This window comes from Monodon monoceros, unplaced genomic scaffold, assembly GCF_005190385.1.
Source record: "Monodon monoceros isolate NGI ecotype Baffin Bay Population unplaced genomic scaffold, NGI_Narwhal_1 Super_Scaffold_21, whole genome shotgun sequence".
Classification (NCBI taxonomy): Eukaryota; Metazoa; Chordata; class Mammalia; order Artiodactyla; family Monodontidae; genus Monodon; species Monodon monoceros.
Genome location: NW_021703778.1, coordinates 60,577,655 through 60,602,028, shown reverse-complemented (window position 1 = coordinate 60,602,028; position 24,374 = coordinate 60,577,655). Strand labels below are relative to the sequence as shown.

The following is a 24,374-nucleotide window of genomic DNA, read 5'->3' as shown; positions in this document are numbered from 1 at the left end:
TTGAAGCAATTATTTAATTCTCTTAAATAATTCACGCCAGGACTAATTATTCTTAGATAAAAGGGACCTGAGTCTATACAGGAGTACACCTGAAACTCTGGAACCTCTTTCAAAGTGAGGTTCTAGTTCGGTCTCTCCCAGACTGGGTAGAAAAGAAACCATTAGCTCATCTCTGGCTTTCGGGATAGGTTTCAGAAAGAACGGCTATCAAGTCATTTTAACTATGAAAAGAGGCTGCTTTTCAGGCTGAGGAGGCAGGGTAGGAACAGTGTTGTCAGGTGTTGTCAGGAACAGAGTATTACAAATAAAATGCATATATGCATTGAAAGAAAACATCCCACACCACTAAGGAATAAGGTAATCTGTAATATGGTAGCCAGAAAGGACAATGTAAAACAATTTGGAAAGACTGGAGGTAGGACCTGGAAGTAGATAGCAAGAGACAAGAACACCGCACTCTGCCCTTTCCCACTTTTCAAATCTCCTCTCTGCCCAATTTGCCTCTCCAATTTTATATCATTCTCTTAACACTTTCAAGGGGAAAGAGGGGGATCAGATGACAGTGATTGAACCCTTGGATCCACCATGACTAAAATCAATCTACTCCTAGTCATTTGGGATAAGAAGTCAATAAATACCACTTTTTGTTGAACACAGTTTAAGTTAATTTCTGTTATTTATAAGATATTTTCACACAGGACAGAATAAAGAGATGGATGGGTACACACGAAGGAGAAAGAAAAAGGTATTCAATAATTCAGACTGGTTAATGAGAGTCTAAGCAGTAGCAAGAGGAAGAAAAAGATATAAAAGCTGTAATGTAGAAAAAGGAGCAAATGAACAAATGGTTGAGGTAAAAAGAAAAGAAAAGGCAGTGCAGTAGAAGGGGGCTGTGAGCTAAGTTAGAATCAAGAGGGTTAGATCCCTGTTTCCTAATTAACTACTCATTTCATTTTTCTTGGTTTTGGTTTCTTCAATAACTAGGTCTGGTTCACTCAAGTTTTTTCCAGTCCCAACATTTTGTGTTTGTAAGCATCCAAAGATCAGAGAATGTAGATCAATGAATAATAACTCATCCTTCGTTGAGACTTGGGGTTAATAAAACACTGGACAAAGTATGAAGACCTAATCCTTATGAAATACTGTCAAACCAGACAGTAAGCTATACTGTTTCCCCTAAGCACAATTATAATCATTTTCATTATCTCATCTATCGAAAGAATTTCTGTACGTCAAAGTTAGAGATCTTTTTGAAGGCAGGGTTCTATTACGTTTTGATATCCTGAAAATGGTGATTCTACATTTTTTTGTAACTCTAGGAGATTTCTGGAGTAATCATAAAGTATAGTGTAGGCAGAATCAAGTACACAAAAGAGTTTTCTTTGAAATTTGGTTGTTTGAAATACTGAATATATAGGAAAAAAGTGTACTTGGGTTTAAATTCCCAGACAAGCCCAGAGAAACTTATTTAATCCACAATGAAATGAAAATAAAATGCAGTAGCTGCTAACAGAGGGGGCCCTTTAAACTCGGTCAGGTAAAGAAGGGCAGGGCTGAGCAAACAGACTCCAACAACAATGGAAGGACAGTTGGTTTGTTTATAAGTCAAATACTTACAAAACAGAGGTTTAACAATGCAACAATTGGACTCAACCTGTTAAATTAGCTAAGATGCCTAAAATGACTTATAAAAGTATATCCAGCAGTATTATTAACCTTGTGCTACTTTACATTTCAAAGAACTCTCATATTTTATCTTTTATTTTTCCCTTAACACAACCTACAAACATGTCCCAGTGTGTGCTCCATAGAAAACTAGTTTCCCATAGGCTAATGATGCTTTTTTACAAAAAGGCTTCTGTGCATCATCTGATTCTGGAATGTGATGGGCTAAACATAATTAAATAAGCTACCCGCCTTTTTTTCCCAAAGTACAATCCCTTTAATACCCCAAAGTACAATCTCAATCTCTAAGAGGGGGCATGTGATACATAATGCTTTCCAAAGTTATGTCCCTATGGAACTCTTTTTCATAGTCACCTCTCAAAAGCAGTGTCTCCATACGTATAGTTTCGGAAAATGCTGAGCTAGTGCAACCCTGAAGGCATCATGCAGAAAGAACCAGTACCTTACATGTCTAACGTGCCTAGTGGAAGAACACTGGGAGTCAGAATACATGGGCTCTACATTCAGTTTTGCCGCTTATTGACTCTGTGACCTCAAGAAAAAACAAAAATTTTTTGTACCTTAGTTTTATCATTTGCAAAATATCAATTACAACTCTAGTTGCAGCCTTTTCCAGGGTTGAATAAAAGATATTACATGAGATTATAGAATTATAAAATTCTAGAGCTACAGAAGACCTTTGAGACTATACAGCAATACCTTATCTGAAAGTTGAAGGTTATTTTTCAGGATGTGGATTAAAATCCAGACCTCTTTAACTCTCAGCCCTGTATTTTTTCCTATACCACCACATGTTGCTTCCAGTTTTTAAAAGATACAATACTAGCAAAACATCTCTAGAGGCAACATAGGTCTCAGAAAGGAACACAAATGAAGGTCTCAGAAAAAAGGAAAATTGAAGGTACTATCTTAAGTTTCCCATTGACAATACATGCACACACCACCTAAAATAAGTAAAGCTTTGATAGACATGGAGGAGTAGATAGAGTAGTTTACTCCACAATAACTTGGGAATCAAAGGGAGGCAATTCTATAAAATAACTTGCCTTTATGTCCAATTAATAAACTACTCCTACCATCACCGAAAATACATCTAATCAACAACAGGTAAAGGAAAGCAAATGTTACTGAAATTAATGAAGGGCCCAAGGGTGGAGAAATGGATCAAAGCTGGAAGAGGACAGAAATAAATAAGACTCTTCGGTGATACTACTACAATTTACTGCTATTGTCAAAGCTTTGCAGTTTTACTATAATACAGAACTGTTTGATGCTAATTACTTAGTGATGTGCCAAAAGGATGTACTTATTTCACTTGAAACATAAGAAAACCCCCCTTTTCCATACTGACAAATCAACAGGATAATTCTGGAATTCATTAAAAAGAAACACTGTTTCAACATGAGCTTTACTTCCCATGTAAAACACTTCAAAATATCTAAATGAATACAGAAGTGCATGTTTCTGTGGCAAACTGTTCATTACTGAATCATTATCAACCCTTGTTAGATAAAATTTCTCATTTTTGCAATGTACAAAATCATTAAAGTATTTGAGAGCTTCATCATGAAAGATAGTAGCATTCTACAATCCACTATTTCTTTAGGCAAATATGCTTATTGCTGAACACAATACGAAAAATAACAACATTCCCTAGACACACTATTCCACCCCCCCTTAGATGGTGTTTTTATATGTTGACAGCAATGATGAAACATGTTACAGCTTTCCAGTTAGCTTTAACTGTTTCTGAGCACTCATCATTCACAGAATCACTCTGAAGTTTTTACCTATTATGACAACTAGGTATCAATAGTTCCAAATGCTGCTAATACTGCCATGCACATCTCAGTCCTGCTTTAACAATGCAGGTTTTTAGCCTGAAAACGCCCCTAAATTATCAAATGGCTAACAAAGTTAATCTATCCACCGTAACTCTACTGAGTGCTATAAACCCATATTTGGGGGTATCTAACAGTTCAATTACGTCAAGTCACATCAAGTGGGACTGCCTGTTGCTGTATGGAGGTGCTCCACAATTTAAAGGACATTCATTTCCAAAAGCTAGCTATTGTCATGCAGATTGCTTAGACTCAACTGTTAGATATCTCATTTGATCATTTGTACTGAAAATAAAAGGAAGGAAGTGTAGTAAATCAGATATTCCCAAAACCAGTGAAATCCTTTTGAACAATATCTGCCTAATCTTCTTCAGGGTCATTTTCCCCTTTCTTATAGGTAAATTAACATTTTTAAGATTAGGTAGTTAAAACATACAATGAAAATGTATAGCTGCACCTGGTTAACTGCACAATGTAGTTCAGATGAATGCAGATTTTTCTCATTTGTACTGTGAAAGGATCAATCTGTTTATAAACCTGAGTTTTTTTATTTCAAGACTTATTTTAGATGCTGATTTTATACATAGGGTATGGATGATCACTGAAAGTATTCTAATAATTATCTGTAAACTGAAGAAACTAACAAGCACATGTTCATAATTGCTCCAACTAAGAAAATGTTACCTCAAACTGAATTACAGAAATATTTTTAGTCAACAGCTACTCAGAGCAAGTGACTGACATGCATACTTCTTAGAATTCATTTATTTCCCACACTTACCCCACAATTTTAACAGTCACCTTGGCTCAAAGCTGCACTAATGATGCAATTCTACTGAACTTAAGAGTCATCTCTGTAAGCTAATAAAGGTAAGAACATAAATATAAAAAAGGGCAATTTCTGATTTTTCACAATTCAGTTATATATCTTTAATTAAGAAAGCTTAGTTCAATCTGAAATTACAAAAACATTGACTATAGTTTGCTCTACCATATTTACCATAAATTAAACGCTACTTGGGGAAAAGTTATACTACAAAAGGAAACCATCTGGAGTGTCACATCTACTTTACTTTGATAGTAAGCTTGATAGAAAATTTAGAAGATAGATTAGAAAGTTTTCCCTGGCCAAATGCAAGGATAATTATTTTGTTCTATATTTAATTCTGATTTTTACCTGGAATGATAATATATTTAATACCAGGATTTTCATTTTCACTTTCATTTATGTTGAAACAAATTGTCACTTTAAACACAAGTTTTATTTTTACTCTTGTGTCATACTCAATGATTCTGGCTTCAAAGTGGTGACTGCCTTAGGCAAAATCCACACTGAAATATCAGAATCTGTCTCCTCAATACTTTATGGAGGGTAAGGGAAATAAAGACTGTGCTAAACAAAACCATTTATAAAGAAACTGCAGACCACCAGGATTTTGGATTTGGGTAATCCACTTAGATTAGCATGGCTGTCTCTTAAAAGGACAATTCTAAGATCACAATATAGGTCATGTCCTTAAGAAGTAAAGTAATGAAATCAATGTCAGTTACACAAACCTTCCATATTAACATGACGCCACTGACAACCAGTAAGACAGATTAAATAAAGCTTTTGTAATGTGCTCAGCCCCAGCATAAACAAGAAGGAAAAATAATGTCATAAAACAGATTCTTTTGAATCAGGTTCTGCAAAAAGGTAAAATTCTCGCTTAATAAAAGAGTGGCATCCAAACTGGGGGGAAAAAATTGGGGGCTTATCATTTCAGATTGAATAGCTATAAACTTTGATATGAGAAAGCGAGAGGGCAGGGGGAGAGAGGAAGGGAGGGCTGGTTTGCAGTGAGTAGGGGGAGATACAGAGAATGGCTAACCTTAAAGGTTTTGCCAAAAATAATAATCAGGTTTAGGTGGTAGGTAATGTCATTCAAAGTACAACTTTACTACAGCAGAAGAAAAATTTTTAAATCCCCAATAAGAACCCAAGTGCTTAAAACAAATGCTGCAATACTTAAATATACTATTATGTTTTGATCAAACAGTGTCAAAAGAAATACTGCCCAAAATGAGTAAAATTTGCCTAAAATCACTGCTGTCATATTTTTAATTACCACATATGTACAACTGTTAAGACAAATAGTAAATTACAAACAAATGTCTCTGAAATGCTTCCCTGCCCAGAAAGCAGAAAACATAATGCTTGATGGCACAGACACTGCCAAAACTAACAGATAAAACACTGCTGCTTCCTTTTTGATAGCAATGACAATAATGCTCTAATAGAAGGAACCACATTTCTGAATGCTTGCCCCTCAAACTTAGCTGAACAAAGAAAGCCCAGATGCCCCTAGAAACTTAGGAACTTTCTTCTACATACTTCGGTGTCCATCCTGGACAAGGAGATAAAAAATGTCTCTGACCAAAGAGGCTCTGTGAAGACTACTTGCAGAGAAATTACCAACTTACCCATTAGATTTGAGTTCATGAAAGGTGTTGGGGACAAGCCTTCATGGGCCCCTAATCGACTGTCATTCAAGTGATCACTGTAATGAGGGCTGTCTGTAAAACCCTAGAGAAAAAAAAAAAGACCGGAGTATTAAAGAGATTATTTGGCAGTCGTGCTAATTGAGCATAATGACACTCATCTAATTAATATACAGACTTACAAATGGTCATTCCTAACCAAGTTTCTGGTTCATTACTTGAAAAACTAAACAGAAGTGCTGCTTTTATTCCTTTTAAGATATTAAAGTCAAAAAATGTCTTTATAGATTAAAAAAAAAATTAGCCCCACAATCTCTTTACAGACAAAAGTAAAGTTCTAAAAGGATGAACTAAGAAAATATATTTCTGAGTTACAATAAATTAGGAAAATGTCTATCTGTATCCTCCTTTCTCTGCCTCCATACCCTATCAATAAAGGGTTGGGCAATTATAAGATTTACTTAAAATATTTTTAAAAATCGACAATCAATATACTAGAAATGAATCCTCTCCTAAATGGCAAACAAATATTTAGCAAAAGAAGATCTGCTTATACTCCTTTTAATACTAGTATAACAAGATATACTCCTATAGAAACTGAGCCATGTAAAAAAGAAAACACAAAGATAGTTAAATTCTTAAGAATCTAAAAAATGAAATTGCAAACACCATGAAAATAATAAAGCTAATGTTATTATTTCACAATAGCTGTTATTAAGTTTATCCTTATAACTTAAAACATGTTTTTTAAAAGTGAAGGAGCCTAAAAGACATGAAAGTTCACAAATACAATAAGTGTTACAAAAAGCTCAGTGGATAAAAGCTGTTCTGGTTCTCAGACTCTTATACATGCTAAATACAGCATCACCTCCAAAATCATATAGTTTCTAAACAAGGCTTTGAACCCCTAGTTAATTAAAACTGAGGTGGTACCCACCCTTTTGCCAACTTAAAACAATTTTAGTAAAGATCAGAAAATCTTACAAGAGGCCCAAACAAGAACAAAAACTGACTGCCCTGGCTTACAGAAACCACCCAGAATCCTCTGGGACTATAAAATCATCAATCAGCGAACATTTATCATTACCCAGACTGCAGGCTAACATTCAAGAAGACATTAATGGGGCTGAAACAGGCCTCACTATCTTTGCAGGCATGCTGTCAGTTCAACCAAAGGGCTAGGAATTGAGGGCTAAATAACTGTCAAATCATTACAACTGCTTGGGGATGCATGTCACAACACCTCCTGCTGTTCTGTTTTAAAACTAATCTGCTGGGAGTGCTAACTCCCAAATGAATCTTTGTTTCATTTTTATCTACTTTTAGAATCACTGATACACATGTGACAGACACTCAAGAAGAATCTTGGTGACACTCACAACTTGGTTATGACCACAAGGGTGTCCTCTGGTAACCACAACCATAGTCCTGTCTGTCACAGCCACACGCAGCAAGAGCTATATACAAAATAGAATGGCTCCCAGCTAAAGTCCCTCCTTGGAGTTTACCTCTGTTGCTTAAAATTGAACACCCTTGAGGTGCTAAGTGACATCCTACTATCTCACATTCATCTGGGTGTTTCTCTCTGCCACTCCCTCCCACTGCCATTCTTAGGCATAGAGTCAAAAGAAGACATTGAAACCTACAAAAAAACCTCACTGAAATATTGTTTATCATTATTAAACAACAGTATTGCTCTTGAAAAAGGCAAACATAAATGCATTTGTAGGTCAGCCATGTTGTTCACACTTTATTTGAATGTTAAAGGATAATAAAAGATTAATTTTGCATGTTCTCAATTCTCTTCATCCTTGAAGTGCAATAAGAACTTTTTTCTTTCATGACTATGAAAATAAAAACATTAAAAACATTTTAAACTATTTCTTAAAGCACAAGTATATAAATAAATATTATATAATAATATAAATAATAATACAAATAAATCTAAGTTTCAGGGTATCATCAAATAATTGTACACACACAGTGGATTAACTTCACATATAACATATATCACAGTAAGCACAGAGAAGATCTATCTCTAAGCCCCTATTAATATGTGCTCAGAAAACAGAACAATTATTTTTCTATGAACCATACACAAATAATAGTAAGTACTATCTCTTATCCATTTGCAACCACATACGGCAACGTACAGTATAGAATTTACTACAAGATTATTTCCTAGTCAATAATAAAATCTGGGATTGTCATATTGTACCACAGAGGAATCTATAAACCTGTGTCATCACATACAAGCAAGATTTGAATATGGGCCCTCAATATCTATTTACTCATAAATTATATACTATTAACCAATATAACAAATTTCAGTAAGTCATAATTTCATTCATGTAAGATAAAAATTAAATAGAAATTTGAGTATTTTTTCCCACACCTCAAAGTGCACAAAATTCTTTTGAAAAGCCACAGCCTAAAAGATAAGAGAGGAACAGTTCTTCATCCACAGATGCAAACTGATGCTGGAGGATGGAACAATGAAACTGGACTCAAAAATGTTTGTCATAGTTTCAGGGACTTCCCTGGTGGTCCAGTGGTTAAGAATCCGCCTTCCAATGCAGGTGGCATGGGTTCGATCTCTGCTCAGGGAACTAAGATCCCACATGCCGCGGGACAACTAAGCCCTCACCGTAACTACTGAGCCCACGTGCCACAACTACTGAGGCTGTGTGCTGTGGAGCCCACGTGATACAACTAGAGAGCCCATGCACCACAACTAGAGAGAAGCCTGCACACCACAAGAGCCCTCACGCCACCACGAAAGATCCTGCACGCCGCAACGAAGATCCTGCATGCCACAACTAAGACCCGACACAGCCAAACAAACAAACAAACAAACAAAGTTTGTCATAGTTTCAGATCTAATGTGTGCCAAAACCTCACTTAAAAAACTGGGACTATTGTTTGAGATTATTCTTATCACTGCTTCCTCATAATAGAAGTGATACCCACCCAGAATATAACTTTTGATGAACCAGGATGAATAGTTACAAAGTAATTTATACACATTTAAATAAGATCAGCTCAGAAAAGTACACAGGCATTTATCAGTCAGCATGTTAATTGTGTCAACTAGCGAGATGATACCTACAACAGCGTTTTGCAAACTTCAGTGTTCATATCCACTGACTAGAGATTTTGTTAAAATTCAGATTAAGAAGCATAAGGTCTTGAGTGGGGCCTAAGACTCTGCATTTCTAACCAACAGGTGATGGTGATGCTACTGGCCCATGCACCACACTTCTAGCAGCAAGAACCTAGACAATCTGGAAATAAAAATGTTTTTCATATATGGAAAGGAAAAACTCAAGTCTACATAGGTGATAGCTGAGTTCTCCGCTTCCCCCCAACCAGAACCACATTAAAACACCAGAAGTATCAGGTAAGTATAAATTAGGGAGAAATACCGCCGTTAACAAACAATCTAAAGCAATTAGACTAACAAAATGTTTTTATATATGCAGGTAAGTATTCATCCATCTAGTTTTAAGTAGAAGACAGATGTCAAATAGAGCTTGAATGAAAGAAATGGGTTGGCTAAACCAGAGTTTAAACAGCAGACCCCTTAAGTACCACATACAGTTAAGCAAAGAGCATAGATGTCCATAAGTCGGAAAGGCAAAAAGGCATAATGCAGAATGGAGTTGACAGAAGAGCAAGGAAGGAAGCAGAATAATGCAATGACTAGCTAGAGTATCAAATGGCAGGAGAAAATGAGCAGGAGGTGATTGGCCTGAGGGAGGGGTTGGAGTAACAAGAAAGGAACAAAAGCCAAGCAAGCAATTGTTAAAATGAAGCCCAAGGAGATCATTCAGCGGTATTGATAAGTGAATGCTATTTCAATTCTGGAATATAAAGAAAGTAAACCAGGAATTTCCTGACGGTCCAGTAGTTAGGACTCCGAGCTTCCACTGCAGTGGGCACAGGTTTGATCCCTGGTCGGGGAACTGAGATTCTGCATGCAGCATGGCCAAAAATAAAAAAATAAAAATAAACAATAAAAAAAATAAAGTGTACAGCTGGCTTTTTAAAAAAAGGGAAGTAAACCAATGAGATCATTAAATACAGAACTATCATGGTGCATAGTTTAAACTGATAAAGCATTACCATGGTAATAAAAGGAGTCAAACCTGATCTCCTGGAGCTCCTTATTAAGATCCTGAATTCTGGAAAATGGTTTTACCATGAAAATAGCTGCTAATAAAAATGAGATGTTCATACATGAGAGATGATAAACACTACATTATGAAGGACAGAGCAATACTATCAGATTCATCTATCATAGTAGCTTTTTAGCCAAAGTATGCTGCTAAGCACAAAAGTATTTCCAAATAACCCTAAAAAATTACTGCTCTTGTCTTACAATAAAAATGGAAAATACTCAAAAGTGCTTTTTTTATCAGTGATTTTATAACTGATAATATCAGTTGATACACAGAGTTTACAAAATCTGTTCAATTCTACATTTAATATCTAAATGACAATTTAATTTGCAATTCTTAAATACTCCCACCTATGAATACATAACACTTCATAAAAGCTTCGATATTACGAAATATGTTCTATAAAATGTATTTCATACTTTTCTCTACGTTCATTTTACGGTACAGAATTTAGAAACTTTAATCCTTGCTACAATATGACAACAGACTCTAATCAATCAAAGCTGTTACCATTTTTAAACTAATTTACACTGCACATTATCAATCCAATCTTTTGTTCTATCAAAAACAAAACAAAACAAAAGCACCTAGTATTATTTACATAATAGTGCTCTCCTCGTCTCCTCAAAATTACAGTAACTTTTTTTGTTGCCTAATTCTTTAAATAGCTTTTAAAAAATTATTTCACCCAACCAATAAATATGGCGTAATCACCAGAGAACGCTCCCAAGTTGAGAAAAGACATGTTTTTTCTAACCTATGTGGCTATTTCTTTGTTTGAAAACCCCTGTCTAATTCTACTTTTAAATATTCTTTACAATTCTTTTCAATAGCTAAAAAGGGATGGGGAGAAAGGCTCTTTCAATAAAGATTTACTTTCTCAGAAACACTTTCCCCGACCCTACCAAATTGGGTGAACTCACTCTGAGCTCCCATAGCAGCAGGCATTTCCATCATGTCACTGCTCACACTTACTGAAATTACCTATTTAATTATCCATTTAAATTATACCATAATTATCTATTATAACTGCACAGTGCAGTACAGTGGATAAATGTGGAATTTTTGGAGCCAGACTGGCAGGCCTGAACTCCATCTTTGCCACATACTAGCTGTGTGACTTGAGGCAAAGGAACATTTCTTGCCTCAGTTTCCTTATCTGTAAAACAGGGATAATAATAATAATACAATATTTATCTCAAAGGTTGTTGTAAGGACTAAATGAGTTATTGTATGTAGTAGCAATTGGAAAAGTACCTGGCAAATAGTAAGCACACAAAATATCCTAGCCATTACTATCATCTCAGAGACTGTTATGTCTTACAAATTCTGCAAAGTCAGGCACCATGTCTCTTTTTCTCAAATCCTCAGAACAAATGACAGATGGATGGGAGGTTTCAGCTGCTAAATCCTTAAAATGCTGCAGGGCTTCAGATATAAAGGTTCAATTAATATTTCCATAGAACACCCAATAACTAGCAGAAAGAAAGTTAATAAGGCGCTAGCTTATCTAACGGGACTGAACAAATAACCACAGATTTTTGGTATTCAAAGAGCCACAGATTTCACACCAAATAGTGAAGTCCTATAGCTTCGAAGTGGTCAAAGCTAGTAGAGAGTCAGCCAATAGCCATAAGCTGCCAGAAAGCTCTGAATGAGGCCTAATATAAATGAGTGGTCACACTTAAAAGAGAAGTAAAACGAAAATAAAAATACGTAGAAATAACAAATGAAGTTTAAAAGAGAAAAAAAAGTGTCCTTATTGTATTTCTTTATTTACCTATGACAGATTAGCAAAATAAATGTCTAGATAAATAAAGTTATAGCTTTTAAACAAATTCTTTTAAGTGTCTCTCTCAGTTAAATACACCAATGAGGGACTTCCCTGGTGGCGCAGTGGTTAAGAATCCGCCTGCCAATGCAGGGGACACGAGTTTGATACCTGGTCCGGGGAGATACCACATGTGGCAGAGCAACTAAGCCCGTGCTCCACAACTACTGAGCCTGCGCTCTAGAGCCCATGAGCCACAACTACTGAGCCCACGTACCACAACTACTGAAGCCCGCGGGCCTAGAGCCTGTGCTCCGCAACAAGAGAAGCCACCACAATGAAAAGTACGTGCACCGCAATGAAGAGGAGCCCCGGCTTGCCGCAACTAGAGAAAGCCTGCACGCAGCAACGAAGACCCAACGCAGCCAAAAATATAAATAAATAAATAAATAAATAATACACCTATGAAAAAGACAAGTGAGTTGATCTAATCACAATAGTTTGTTACCTGAAAGCAGGGACTGTGTCTATATCACTCATTACTCTTATCACTAGTGACAAGTATGTTAACAAGCACATGGTATGTGACTAGTAAAATCTGTTAATTTAATGAATGAATGAAAAATGAACAATGCTCTGCATTAATGAATCAGGTCTACATATGAAAGAGCAACTTAATATTCAATATGTTAAGGTTCTGTTACCCTTAAATAGGTCAGGTGCTAAAACATAATAAATTTTTTTGATAGATCTGGGTTTTGTCATGGAGATCCACAAGTTCCTAAAAGGCAACAATGTTTCATTCCTTTTTATCATTCCAAAAAAGACCAGCACAGAACTCTGTATACACCTAAGAGCTTAAGTTTTTCTTGAGAGGATGAACAACCTCTATAGATAACTTTTTATTTATGAACACTAGGAAGTGGTTTTGCAGAATTACTATAACCCCAGACTGAACAGCAAGTCTTGAATTACCATGGGTGGGAGGACAGAAAGAATCAAAATCTTTTAGAGGTGGAAGGGATGCTCAGAAAACATGATGGATACATGAAATACTGCTTAGTACAAGTGCATAAAAATACTTTTAAACATGAGATTCCAAAGGACCATCTAAAAAAAGTTCACTCAGATTCAGTTCTAAGTTGAGCCAACCATATTCACAAATTTATCCAAGTAACTGCTAATATCATCTGTTAGATGCAATCAGACTTAATTCTGGCAGACTTTTTCTATATTATAGGTCTCTATCTTCTAGAGTATTCAATTCTATATTCTCTTTATGTTTAAATAAAAACTTACAAGAAGAGTATGTCTTTGGAATTCATTTACAATCCTCCTTACAGATTTTCAATATTAATTTCTCCAGCAATGACCACATCAAAATCATAAATCCATTAACACATGATACATAAAAAGTAAAAACATTCTTCTACTACAAGTACAAAAGGAAGTAAAATAAATTATTTTATTTCAAAATTATTAACCCATCTATACTGTAACTATTTTCTATATAAAATTCAAGGATAAAAATGTAAATCAATAATAATGCTGCAACTTCAGTTTGTAAGGTTATGAATTAGCAGTACCAGAAGGACTGATGTTTGGAAGAACACAGGAAAACAACACTTAATATAAAAAAATTTTACCCCAAGTATTATCTGGTTCTCCCCAAAACTAGACACTAAATTCAGACAAGAAACATAATATTTTTTGATGGTTTCTAATATATAGATTTTTGCCTTCTTCCCATTAACTGGTAAAACTTACAGAGGCTAATAAGTTCCTTCCAGTTCAGGAACTGATGATCCATTTAGAACAAGAATTTAAAATAGTGAAAAGTAAACTCAATTAGAAAATTATCTATCTTAAAAAATTATACTATGAAATACAGTGTACTATACAGAAAACTTGGAGGAAACCTTGCTGTGAGTTTAGTTTACTCCTAAACAAACATACTGACTTTACACTTGGCTGCAAAAGCTTTATTAAAAGGTCATGTTAATATATAGTTTTTTTTTTAAAATTCCATGTATTTTCTAAAGGAGAAAAATAAGTCATGAGGCAAAGGATAAAAAAAGTGCGTTTCTCGTGTTACTTTAGAACTGCACATGATTAAAAATCTCACTAATGCTTTTGTCTTCTAATTAGAATTCATAGGAGTGTTTACAAAACAATACTGAACATGTTTTAAATCACATAACTTAAAATCACTCACGGATTCTTTAACACGTCCTTCCTTTCTAATAAATTTCTGATACTCTCTGTCAGTCCTTCTCAAAGTACAGTTTGTGGACTGATGTTGGACCAAGAATGGTTTGTTACCAAACAACACAAAGGTAAACAAAGAGAACAAGCTTTTGGCAATGGTTTAAGGTAATTCGGCAGACCAATTTTGTTTACTGTATATAATAATAAAAAACTAGAGATTGTATTTTATAACAATTGTATTTTTTAACTACCTTAAAAATTGTACTATAAAATGTAGTGCAGCATATATAAAATGTTTAAGAAAACCTGTTTAGTTTAGTTTATCCCTAAACTAACATCCTGACTACACATATAAAAGGTTTATTAAAAGATTACAAAACTAACTCAAAATGGATTAAAGACTTGAACATAAGACCTGAGACCATAAAACTCATAGAAGAAAGCATAGGTGGTAAGCTCCTTGACACTGGTTTTGGTGATAATTTTGGGGGTTTGACACTAAAAGCAAAAATAAACAAGTGGTGAAACTATACCAAACTAAAAAGCTTCTGCACAAAGCAAAGGAAACCGTCAACAAAATGAAAAGGCAATCTATAAAGTGGGAGAAAATATTGGCACATCATATATCTGATAAGGAGTTAATATCATCTAAAGAACTCATACAGCTAAACTGTAAAAAAAAAAAAAACCCCAAACCCACAAGCAATCTATTAAAAAATGGGCAGAGGATGTGAAAGAATACAGATGGCCAACAGGGACATGAAAAAGTGCTCAACATCACTAATTATTGGGGAAATGCAAATCAAACCCACAATGAGGTTATCACCTCACACCTGTTAGAATGGCTGAAGACAAGAAATAACAAGTGTTGGCAAGGATGCGAGGAAAAGGGAACCCTTGTGCACTGGTGATGGGATTGTAAACTGGTGCAGCCACTATGGAAAACAGTATGGCGGTTCCTCAAAAAAATTAAAAATAAAACTAACATATGATCCTACAATTCCACTTCTGGGTATTTACCTGAAGGAAATGAAAACATTAACTTGAAAAGATACATGTACCTCCATGTTCACTGCAGCATATATACAATAGCCAAGACATGGAAGCAACCTAAGTGTCCATGGATGGATGGACGGATGGATGGATGGGATGGATGGATGAAGAAAATGTGGTGTGTATGTATGCATATATATATACAATGGAATACTATTCAGCCATATAAAAGGAAGGAAATTTTGCCATTTTCAACAACATGGATGGTCCTTGAGGGCATTATGCTAAGTGAAGTAAGTCAGAGAAAGACAAATACCTAATGATTTCACTGATACGTGGAATCTTAAACAACCAGAGCTCACAGATACAGAGAATAGACTGGTGGTTGCTAGAGGCGAGTGGGCAAAATTGGTGAAACCTGTTAGTTTAGCTTACTCCTAAACAAACATACTGACTTTACACTTGTATGAGTGCGTCCTAGACCTAAAAATCAGAACACGTATTTTGAGAAGAGCTTTAGGGGGTTCATTCATATTCATATTCTCTAACTAAAGTTGGAGAAGAACTAGCCTATATTATCTTGTAAGTCATGTGGCCTGGTATACAGAAAAATAATATTAGCCGCTATTATTTCTTCTTCTGCACCACAAGTACCTCATTAAGTCTTACAGAGCTCACATTTTTAAACCATAATTCCCCTATCCTGTTCACACACTATATGCAACCAGGGAAAATTAGATAAAAGAAAGATAAATGGGTTCTGTTGCAAAAGAACCTTAGATTTTACATATTTTAAACCTTTTATCTTCTACTACTGTACGTCAACAGATTAAGACTGAACATAAAACTGCTCAATATTTTTAAATATTTGCTGATATTCGTGAAATCAATTCAAATAAATCAAACCTAGGAATAACATAAGTTTATTAAAACCCATGCATTAAGAAGCAATAAATAACTGTAAGAAGACATGATACGATACCAGCCACTGAGCAAAGCAATGTTCTTACATTCGGTACAATAGTATATTTTAAAATAATTTCTAAAATACCAGTATTTTATATATATATATATATATTTATTATATATATTAATATTATTTTATAATATTAGGCGGGAAAAAATAAAACAAAAATTAATTGGTACAGAGTATAATAATATTTAACCTCTATAAAGTTTACAGGAAAAAGACTAGAAAATTGTAACAAGTTTACAATTTTTTTATCTTACTTGCCTATTATCTCCTAAAATTTCTTTGAAAACCATTTATTGTTTTTCTGACAATAAATTCATTGAACTATTCATTTATAGTTTCTCAGTTTTTTCCTTTAATATGATTGAAATAACATACTCTCATTGTAGAAAATTGGAAATGTAAAGAAACAGCATCAACTATGTAAGAAAAAAGACTCCCATTTTACCTCAACTGAAATGCAAACAATATTTTGACACATTTTCTTCCAATTTTTAAATGTTTCTAAAATAGTTCGAACATATAAAAATGTATGTAATAAAAAAAGTATGTAATAAACAGCTATGTATCCACAACTCAAGAAATAAAACATTGCCAGTATAGTTTAAAACCCTATGGAATTCTCCCAAATTCCCCTCAGAAGTAAACACTATCTTAAACTTATTCTTTTAAAAATCATTTTTATGCATTACTTAATACTTTTATTAAATATGCATATTCTCTAACTAAACAAAGCACCACTCTGCATGTTTTAAAATGTTATCTAAATAGTATACTTTTTTCTATACTCACTTAACAGTCAATATGTAAGGCTGATATATGTTGGAAAAGTGTTAACACTGGTATATACATGTCACTACTGTATAATGTTCTATTTATAAAAATACCACAATTTATCTACCCAGCCCCCTTTTGATGACATTCAGCTCTTCCACTATTACAAACAAGGCTGCTATAAACACTTTAGTAATGTGTCTCTCTGTACACATATGAGAAGTTACACGAAACTTTTCAGGGGTTAATACCTAGAAGTAATGTCACCGGCTTACGAGCATACACAACTTTAAATTTACTAGATATTACTAAACTATTCTCTAGAATAGAAATGTATTATTGTTTAGGAAAAAAAATCTCTTACAGAATCAGAAAGTTCTCCATAGACAACCCCAAACTTCTGAAAGAAAGCTTCCAAAGTCCACTTACAAGCTGTATCTAATTTGTGATGCACTTTCCAGTTGGCAAAAAACAAAGCAATCAGCATTACATTTCCTTATTAGTTCATTAACCCTTATGTAGCTACATTCTTATCTGAAATAGTCTGACCTGGGTGCAAAGGCAATCCTTCACCATAATAAATGTTCAAGACATATTTGTTAAATGAGTTAATCTTCATTAGGCTCCTTAGTTCATCTTAAGGTTCTATAATTAAAACTGTAGTCATTACACCAGGTGTTGATACAGCAAAATTTGACAGAAGTAAGATACTTTAGTTTGTTGCCAGTATCCTGTCTTAATGCCCACTGTTGTATAGGCTCTTAGAGCCATGGCAACAGTGTTGGCTGATGCTGATTTTTAGAATCTGACTCACAGACACAATAATTCATAGTTCGTGATTAAAACAACACTGCATATCTTAGGACCATAGGATAGGATACTTAGGACCATACTTTTGGATTCTGTAATGAGCCATGGTGATACGTACCACACATCACTTACACTACCTCTTCCTGCCCCTATGACTAAAGCCACTCATTTTTAAGAGTAAACCTGAATTAAAAGTATAATAGTGAAACAATGTTCTTTTGCTAACTGGTTCATATGGGTGCTGAACCACTGGCCGAGACTTATTTCCTTAAAGATGAAAACAAATAAGTTGAAGGGTCATAGTTGAAGGGTCAGCGATTCCTTCTAGGAGTAATCCAGTCTTCATTCAATTTATCTGATTTAAGGTTTTCTATGCCTGCATTAATAATAGCATCAGCATACATTTAATGGTACTACTTGCCAGAACTTGAGTTAAGGGCTTCACTAGTTAACCTTACAACCCCATGAACTATTATTCCCATGCCATAGATAAGGAAATAGGCACAGAAATTTTACATAATTCACCTGGTATACAACAGTAAGTGGCAGGATGGGAATTTAAACCCAGGCAGTCTGACTCCATCCCATGATGCAATGCTGTCTCTCTAAAAATAATTGTTCCTCCCTGGAATTACTGTGAACTGAATGGCTCAATGATAGGCTGGAGCCACACAAAATGAAGAGTGTATTTATTCAAACATAGGTGATAAAGGAATAGAGCCAGGAAAATAGAAAAACAAAAAAAATTTTAAACCACCTAATTTGGCTAGTGGTGCTCAAAATAATAGGGACAGTCAAAAGAGCTTTTGAGAACTTTTTGAACCCATGGATCGTGATGGAGAAAAAGCAAACAAAATGGGAAACGGAAAATCTCCTTTGGTAAGTAGATATCAAGTACAGGCATTCATTGCTCCTGAAGAACATTCCCCTTGCCCAAGGTGGTAATAAACTGCAGCAATCTTTGGTGATGTTGACATAATTCCTACAGAGAATGCAAACAGAGGCTCCAACAAACCTAGAAGCAAATTTCTACCATTAGGACCAGCAGTTGAGCTCCCTCCTGTAAGATGGAGTTTATGATAATAACTTGGCAATTACAGTTAAGAATTATTATTTATTATAACAAAATGGGCAGAAAAATTCTAGAGAAAAACTGTGTAACTCCATTCCAATAAACTAAAGGGGACATCTGAATGACCTAGTTGTTAGGCAACAAAAATTGCAAATATATATATATATATATATATATATATATATTCCCACAGAGATAAAAATCTTTAGGGTAACAGCCTGAATGAAATCCAACCTCAACCTGAGGCTCAACCAGAGAAAAAGTATCAGATGAGGCATCTAGTCTTCCTTAGGGAATTTGTGATTTGTTCTGCAGCAATGAAGCTACCCAGATATAGCAACTGAATGTACAAGGATTAGTTATACACAAACCTATCGTCCCCTTCTTCAGTTCCTAGATCTTCAAAACCCATGGTGGTTACCTGGCTAGAGGACCACAGGTACCATATGGATATTCCAACAAAGAAAGGGCAAAAAAGAAATTTTTATTTCTACGTAATACCAAAGGATGGTAGTGCCCCTATTTTCTGATCTATACAGTTTTTCTTGCAGTGTTCCTAGCAGCTGAAATGTCAGGACTTCCTTTGAAAAGCAGAAAGGCATCACCATCAGATATGAGAGGCAGGTGTAACTACTCTGAAAATATCTGATAAACAAAACCTAAATTTTAGAGATGACTTTTTAATGATAAATGGGCTTCTGAAAACTAAGCCTGGTCCTCTTAGCACAGACTTCAATACTAAATGAGTAGCTTAGAGAAAGAACTCAGCAAGTTTTTCTTGGATTTTGAACAATCCCTCATTTTTAACTTTAGAATTTTTCTGTTTGACAAAGCATTTAAAATATTTCTGACAAAGCTTCTCTTTCTTAATTTAAGAAAGCATTTTAAAAATTGTATTTGTCTATTAGGGAGGGTGGGAGGGAGGGAGACACAAGAGGGAAGAGATATGGGAACATATGTATATGTATAACTGATTCACTTTTTTATAAAGCAGAAACTAACACACCATTGTAAAGCAATTATACTCCAATAAAGATAAAAAAATTATATTTGTCTACAAATATCCTACAACTGCAGTTTTAGAATCACTGTAATTCCCATCCATATGTTAACACTTCAAAGCTGTATGTAAAGAAACTTTTCTAGATTAGCCTTTACTCCTATGGAGATCAAAGGAATTAAAATCTAAATACATTACCCTCCCTTTTCACGGCACTTTAACAAAGACCCATGACTCACTTTTGCATGTTGTCAACCTCCTTGCTTTTAAGAATCAGCACGTGAAGCATCTCCTTTTCCATCAGTTGCCTAACCAGCAAGGCCTCTCTCTGAGTAACTCCAACATACTGCTGAGGAGTGACCCCTTCGGGGAGCCCTCATTCACCAATGTGAAAAACATATACTAGATTTGAATATGAGCAAACCAACTTTTTTTAATCACTAAAAGCAGGACTTTTGTGGCTACTCAAATGTCTAGATATCATAATTTACTCATATCATACATATATTTATCTAACCAAATTATGTGAATTCATTAAAAAGAAAGCAGAAAAAAAATTAATGTACTAAAAACAGTTCCACCCCTCTTTCATTCTACTAAGAAAAGCATGCACCCTAGAGTGAGTATGAGAAGCAGAGGTGAATCTATTGTCCCCTCAGTTAGTATGAGTTTTGAATGCTTCTCAGTGGAAGCATCTCACTCCATGACCATGATTCTACTGCCTCAGGACAGTATTCTTCATGTAACATGGTAATAAAACACAAACCAGCAACTTCATCAAGTTGCAATCAAACAAACAGCTATCTATTATTAGAGAAAAACTTGGCTCTGATGTGTATATGTGTATTCTACATATCCAGTTAAATGAAACTGACAAGGAAATTTAAGTGGCATTAATTTCTTAGAATACTTCTAGCTAATACACATAATTAAAAGTGAAAAGAACAACATAGTTATTTCCTTAAAAGTAAAATTATACAGTAATTCAGACATTTAGTCTAAATTGATACTGTTTTACTATATTTGCACCCAGTACAAATTTTTCTGATACTTACAAAAATATAAGATTAGATAAGTACATTTGCACATCATATAAAATTTTCAGATACTGAGAAAAATAGGAGACCAGCATTTCTTTGATAATCAGTACTAGTTCACAGTACTACCAGTCTTCTTTTATATACCTCCTAAGAGAGATCGGGAGATGTGCCGCTTAGATATCATGGCTAATAGTGGCAGAAACTGAATTATCATCTACTTAATCCAATGTGACAATTTCATTCATAGCAGTAACTTAAATTGATTTTTCTCTTTTTTCTGCCTGTCTGCTTTGAGTTCTTATGTTTTCAGTGTGTACTATTAAGTTCTATTGTAGATGCCAACAGGTGTGTTTATCAACACTTCTGAGAGGGGATCTTCTTGTCTCTACTCCTCTTAACTTTCTTCTTGTTTTCCTCTTCCCTATAACTACCTCTTTTTTCTTTTACCTGTCTTTTCATATCATTTTAATCTAGTTACTTATGAAATTAAAGAGGTCAAAATGTGCATATGGAAGTGTGACAATGCATATGTATATGTAAGTACTACTGCCAGTAATGTATCAGGCACTGTGCTAAGTGCCAGAATACAAGGATGAATAAAACAGTCTTTGCCTTCAAGGAGCTCACAGTTTGGAAGAAGAAAGAGACAATATCTGAAAATGTTTTAATAAACTGAGTAATTTTTGTATGAAGTCTGAGCCTCATATGTTTCACATTATAGCTTCCAAAGGCTTAATTACTAATATTAGATTCCCTATTAGTTTAAGGGACAAGTTGTCACGACCAGTGATATTTTAAAAGAAGCCCAAGCCAGTCTGCCAACTTCCAAGTTAAACTTCCTGGGTTGGGTGTAGTTTAGAATATGGCAACATGCCAGCACAGCTTCAAAGCAGAATAAGCAGTGCCATTAAGGCAGAAGAAATACTGCATTAAGAGCTGCTAAGAATGCCCTAAGGCAAAATGAAACGTTGATAACCAGAAAACAAAAATGTCAATAAGCACACCTCTGGTGGCATCATAAGCATCACAGCTAACTTTTACTGAGTGACTACGATATGCTAGCACTGTGTTAAGGGCTGTCAGGTATTATATCAGTTAATTTAAACTATATATTGATACCATATTTCCTCCATCTCATAGATGAGGAAATTTTATCCTAGAGAATTTAAATAACTTTCCCAGGGTCAGAGAGTGGTAGAGAACTGATTTAAACTTGGGAACTATGACAGCAGATGACTTAATGTTAGCCACTAATTTTTTTTTTTTTTTTTAATCTCCAGCACCAAAAAATCTGGCAGTAGAATATGTACTTAAATAGAAAATAATTTCTATTGGGCCAGCCATTTTCAAGGTCTCAGAATCCCTTGGTTTCAGGACCTCTTGAATAAAAAATATTTTCTCTTAAAAAATAGAGAACACCAAAAAGCTTTTCTTTATGTGGGACATATCCACTGATATTTACCATATGAGAAATTAAACCTGAGAAATTTTAAAAACACAAGAACTGTCAGGGCATACATCATCATATATCATGTAGCATTTAGAAATTCCATATTGCATTCAAGAAAATAATACTTAAATGGCAAATAAAGTTTTAGTAGTATCAAGAAAATAGTTTTAACCTGAAAACACTTTAAAAGGGTCTCAGGAACACCAAGAGGTCCCTGGAACACACTAGGTAAACTACTGGATTAGACTATTTACTATATTTTAAAATAAATCATGAACCCCTCATTACCACTACCTTTTCAGAATCTGGAAACCCTGATTGAAAATGATTTATTTATGACAGAGGACTTATTTCAGAGACAAGGAAAAAAGATTCAGGGAAGTCAAGGGGCAGACCTAAGATCACACAGCTAGTCAGTGGCAGATGTCTAATATTACTATATTAAAGAACATATTTTTGGTTTCTGATTACAAAGTATCAGTAGACAAATATTTGGGGACAGTTGGTAATAAGGAAAGCAATTACACAATAGTGAAACAGGGTATCAAAATTGCAAAGATCTCTTGAATAAGCCAGTACTTTCAGTGTTGTGCAGGAAAAGCTAATAGTGCTGGCTTCACTTCTCCATTCATTTATAACGTGCTACTCATAGGGCTCCTACTGATGAAGCAAATCCATGGTCCCTGTCAGACTAGCTTAACTAAAAACTACATTTCCACTTCCACTTCCAGACAAGATGGAGTAACAGACCAGATTAACCCTCACACTTGAAACAATAAAAAAATAAACAAAATACATTAAGCAAGAGTTTTGAGACACAGGACATGGTCAGTGCAGGACAGTGATCCCTGAGAGAGGGGAAACAAAGTGAATCCTATGATTGCTGGGGGGAAGGGGAGAGGCAGGAGACAGGGAGAAGAGGAGGAAAAGGAAGAAGGAGAAGAGGAAAAGAGATGGCAACTTAGAACCCTATACCTTGTACAAAAAATTAAGAATATTTCAGACACATGGAACATGAAAAACTTATCAGTACCAGACCTACACAATGAGGAATGTTAAAGGAAGTTCTTCAGTCAAAAGGAAAATAACACCAGACCGAAATACAGATTTACACAAAGAACTAAAGCATGTACTCTGGCTACAATGGAATAAATTAAATATCAATAATAAAAACATATCTACAGAATCTCCAAATATTTCAAAATTAAACAATATAACTGTAAATAACCCAAGGGTCAAGGAAGAAAGCAATAGGAAAACTGGAACAGAGCAGGACCTCCCCCACCCCCACCCCGGCCCCAAGTACAAAACCGAGCAGTTAATGATTAGGACAACAGAGTCACAGACTCAGTGTCTGATGCACACTCCTGAATTGTTTTACAGATACTATAACTGCTACCACAGGAGAAAAGCTAACTGCATGATGACCAGACTGTAGCCATGACATAAGCTGCTCCAGCTTGAGCAGTATTGAATCTATGGCTAGCACAATTCCAAGAACTGGCCTCAAGAGAATGGGATTAACATTATTGCTCATAATAATTTATTTCTTTGTGGGCATCAAAGTAATTGTAGCTTTCTTTACCCGTATATATAAGCAGACAACTAAAATCATCAGCAGAGATGCTACAGACCCATGCTGACACCCTCCACTCTGAGAATATAGCACTCTATGTCAGCATGAAGAAGTTCCAAGACAGACCTTCATCCCTAACCCCACAGAAATGAAATGATGTTCTGACAAGTGGGGATTTGTAAGCAGCTCTTTGCAGGAAACCACCCTCAGCAGGAAGCCCCTTTTCTTGTCACTTTAGCAAAGCTATATTGTAACTAACTTTTAAACCAGGTGCCACCAAATGAAGATGACCAGATCTCTCCCTTAGCTTCCCCTTCAGTCATCTCCCAAACAAACTGTGTGAACAAGATAACATCTAGAGGAAGATCACAAGAAGTCAACGAGCCTGCGAGCAGTGGGGGGATGATGATGACTCTGACCCCCTATCTCAATGATTAACTGAGATTACTTCCCTCCTTCTCTTTAAAAGTTTCATGGCTGAGCAGAATCTTCGGAGGTGGTTTGTGGGGGATGCTGAG

General features: G+C 35.1%; 1 protein-coding gene across 8 annotated transcripts in view; it reads right to left on the bottom strand.

Moving 5' to 3' along the window:
- TCF12 (transcription factor 12) overlaps positions 1-24,374 on the bottom strand; it is a 381,378-nt gene that overhangs the window by 193,060 nt on the left and 163,944 nt on the right. For all 8 annotated transcript variants that reach the window (XM_029237048.1, XM_029237049.1, XM_029237044.1 and 5 more), the window contains one exon: positions 5,991-6,093. In XM_029237048.1, the coding sequence (XP_029092881.1) occupies positions 5,991-6,093 (103 nt within the window). The remainder of the gene's footprint in view (positions 1-5,990; positions 6,094-24,374) is intronic.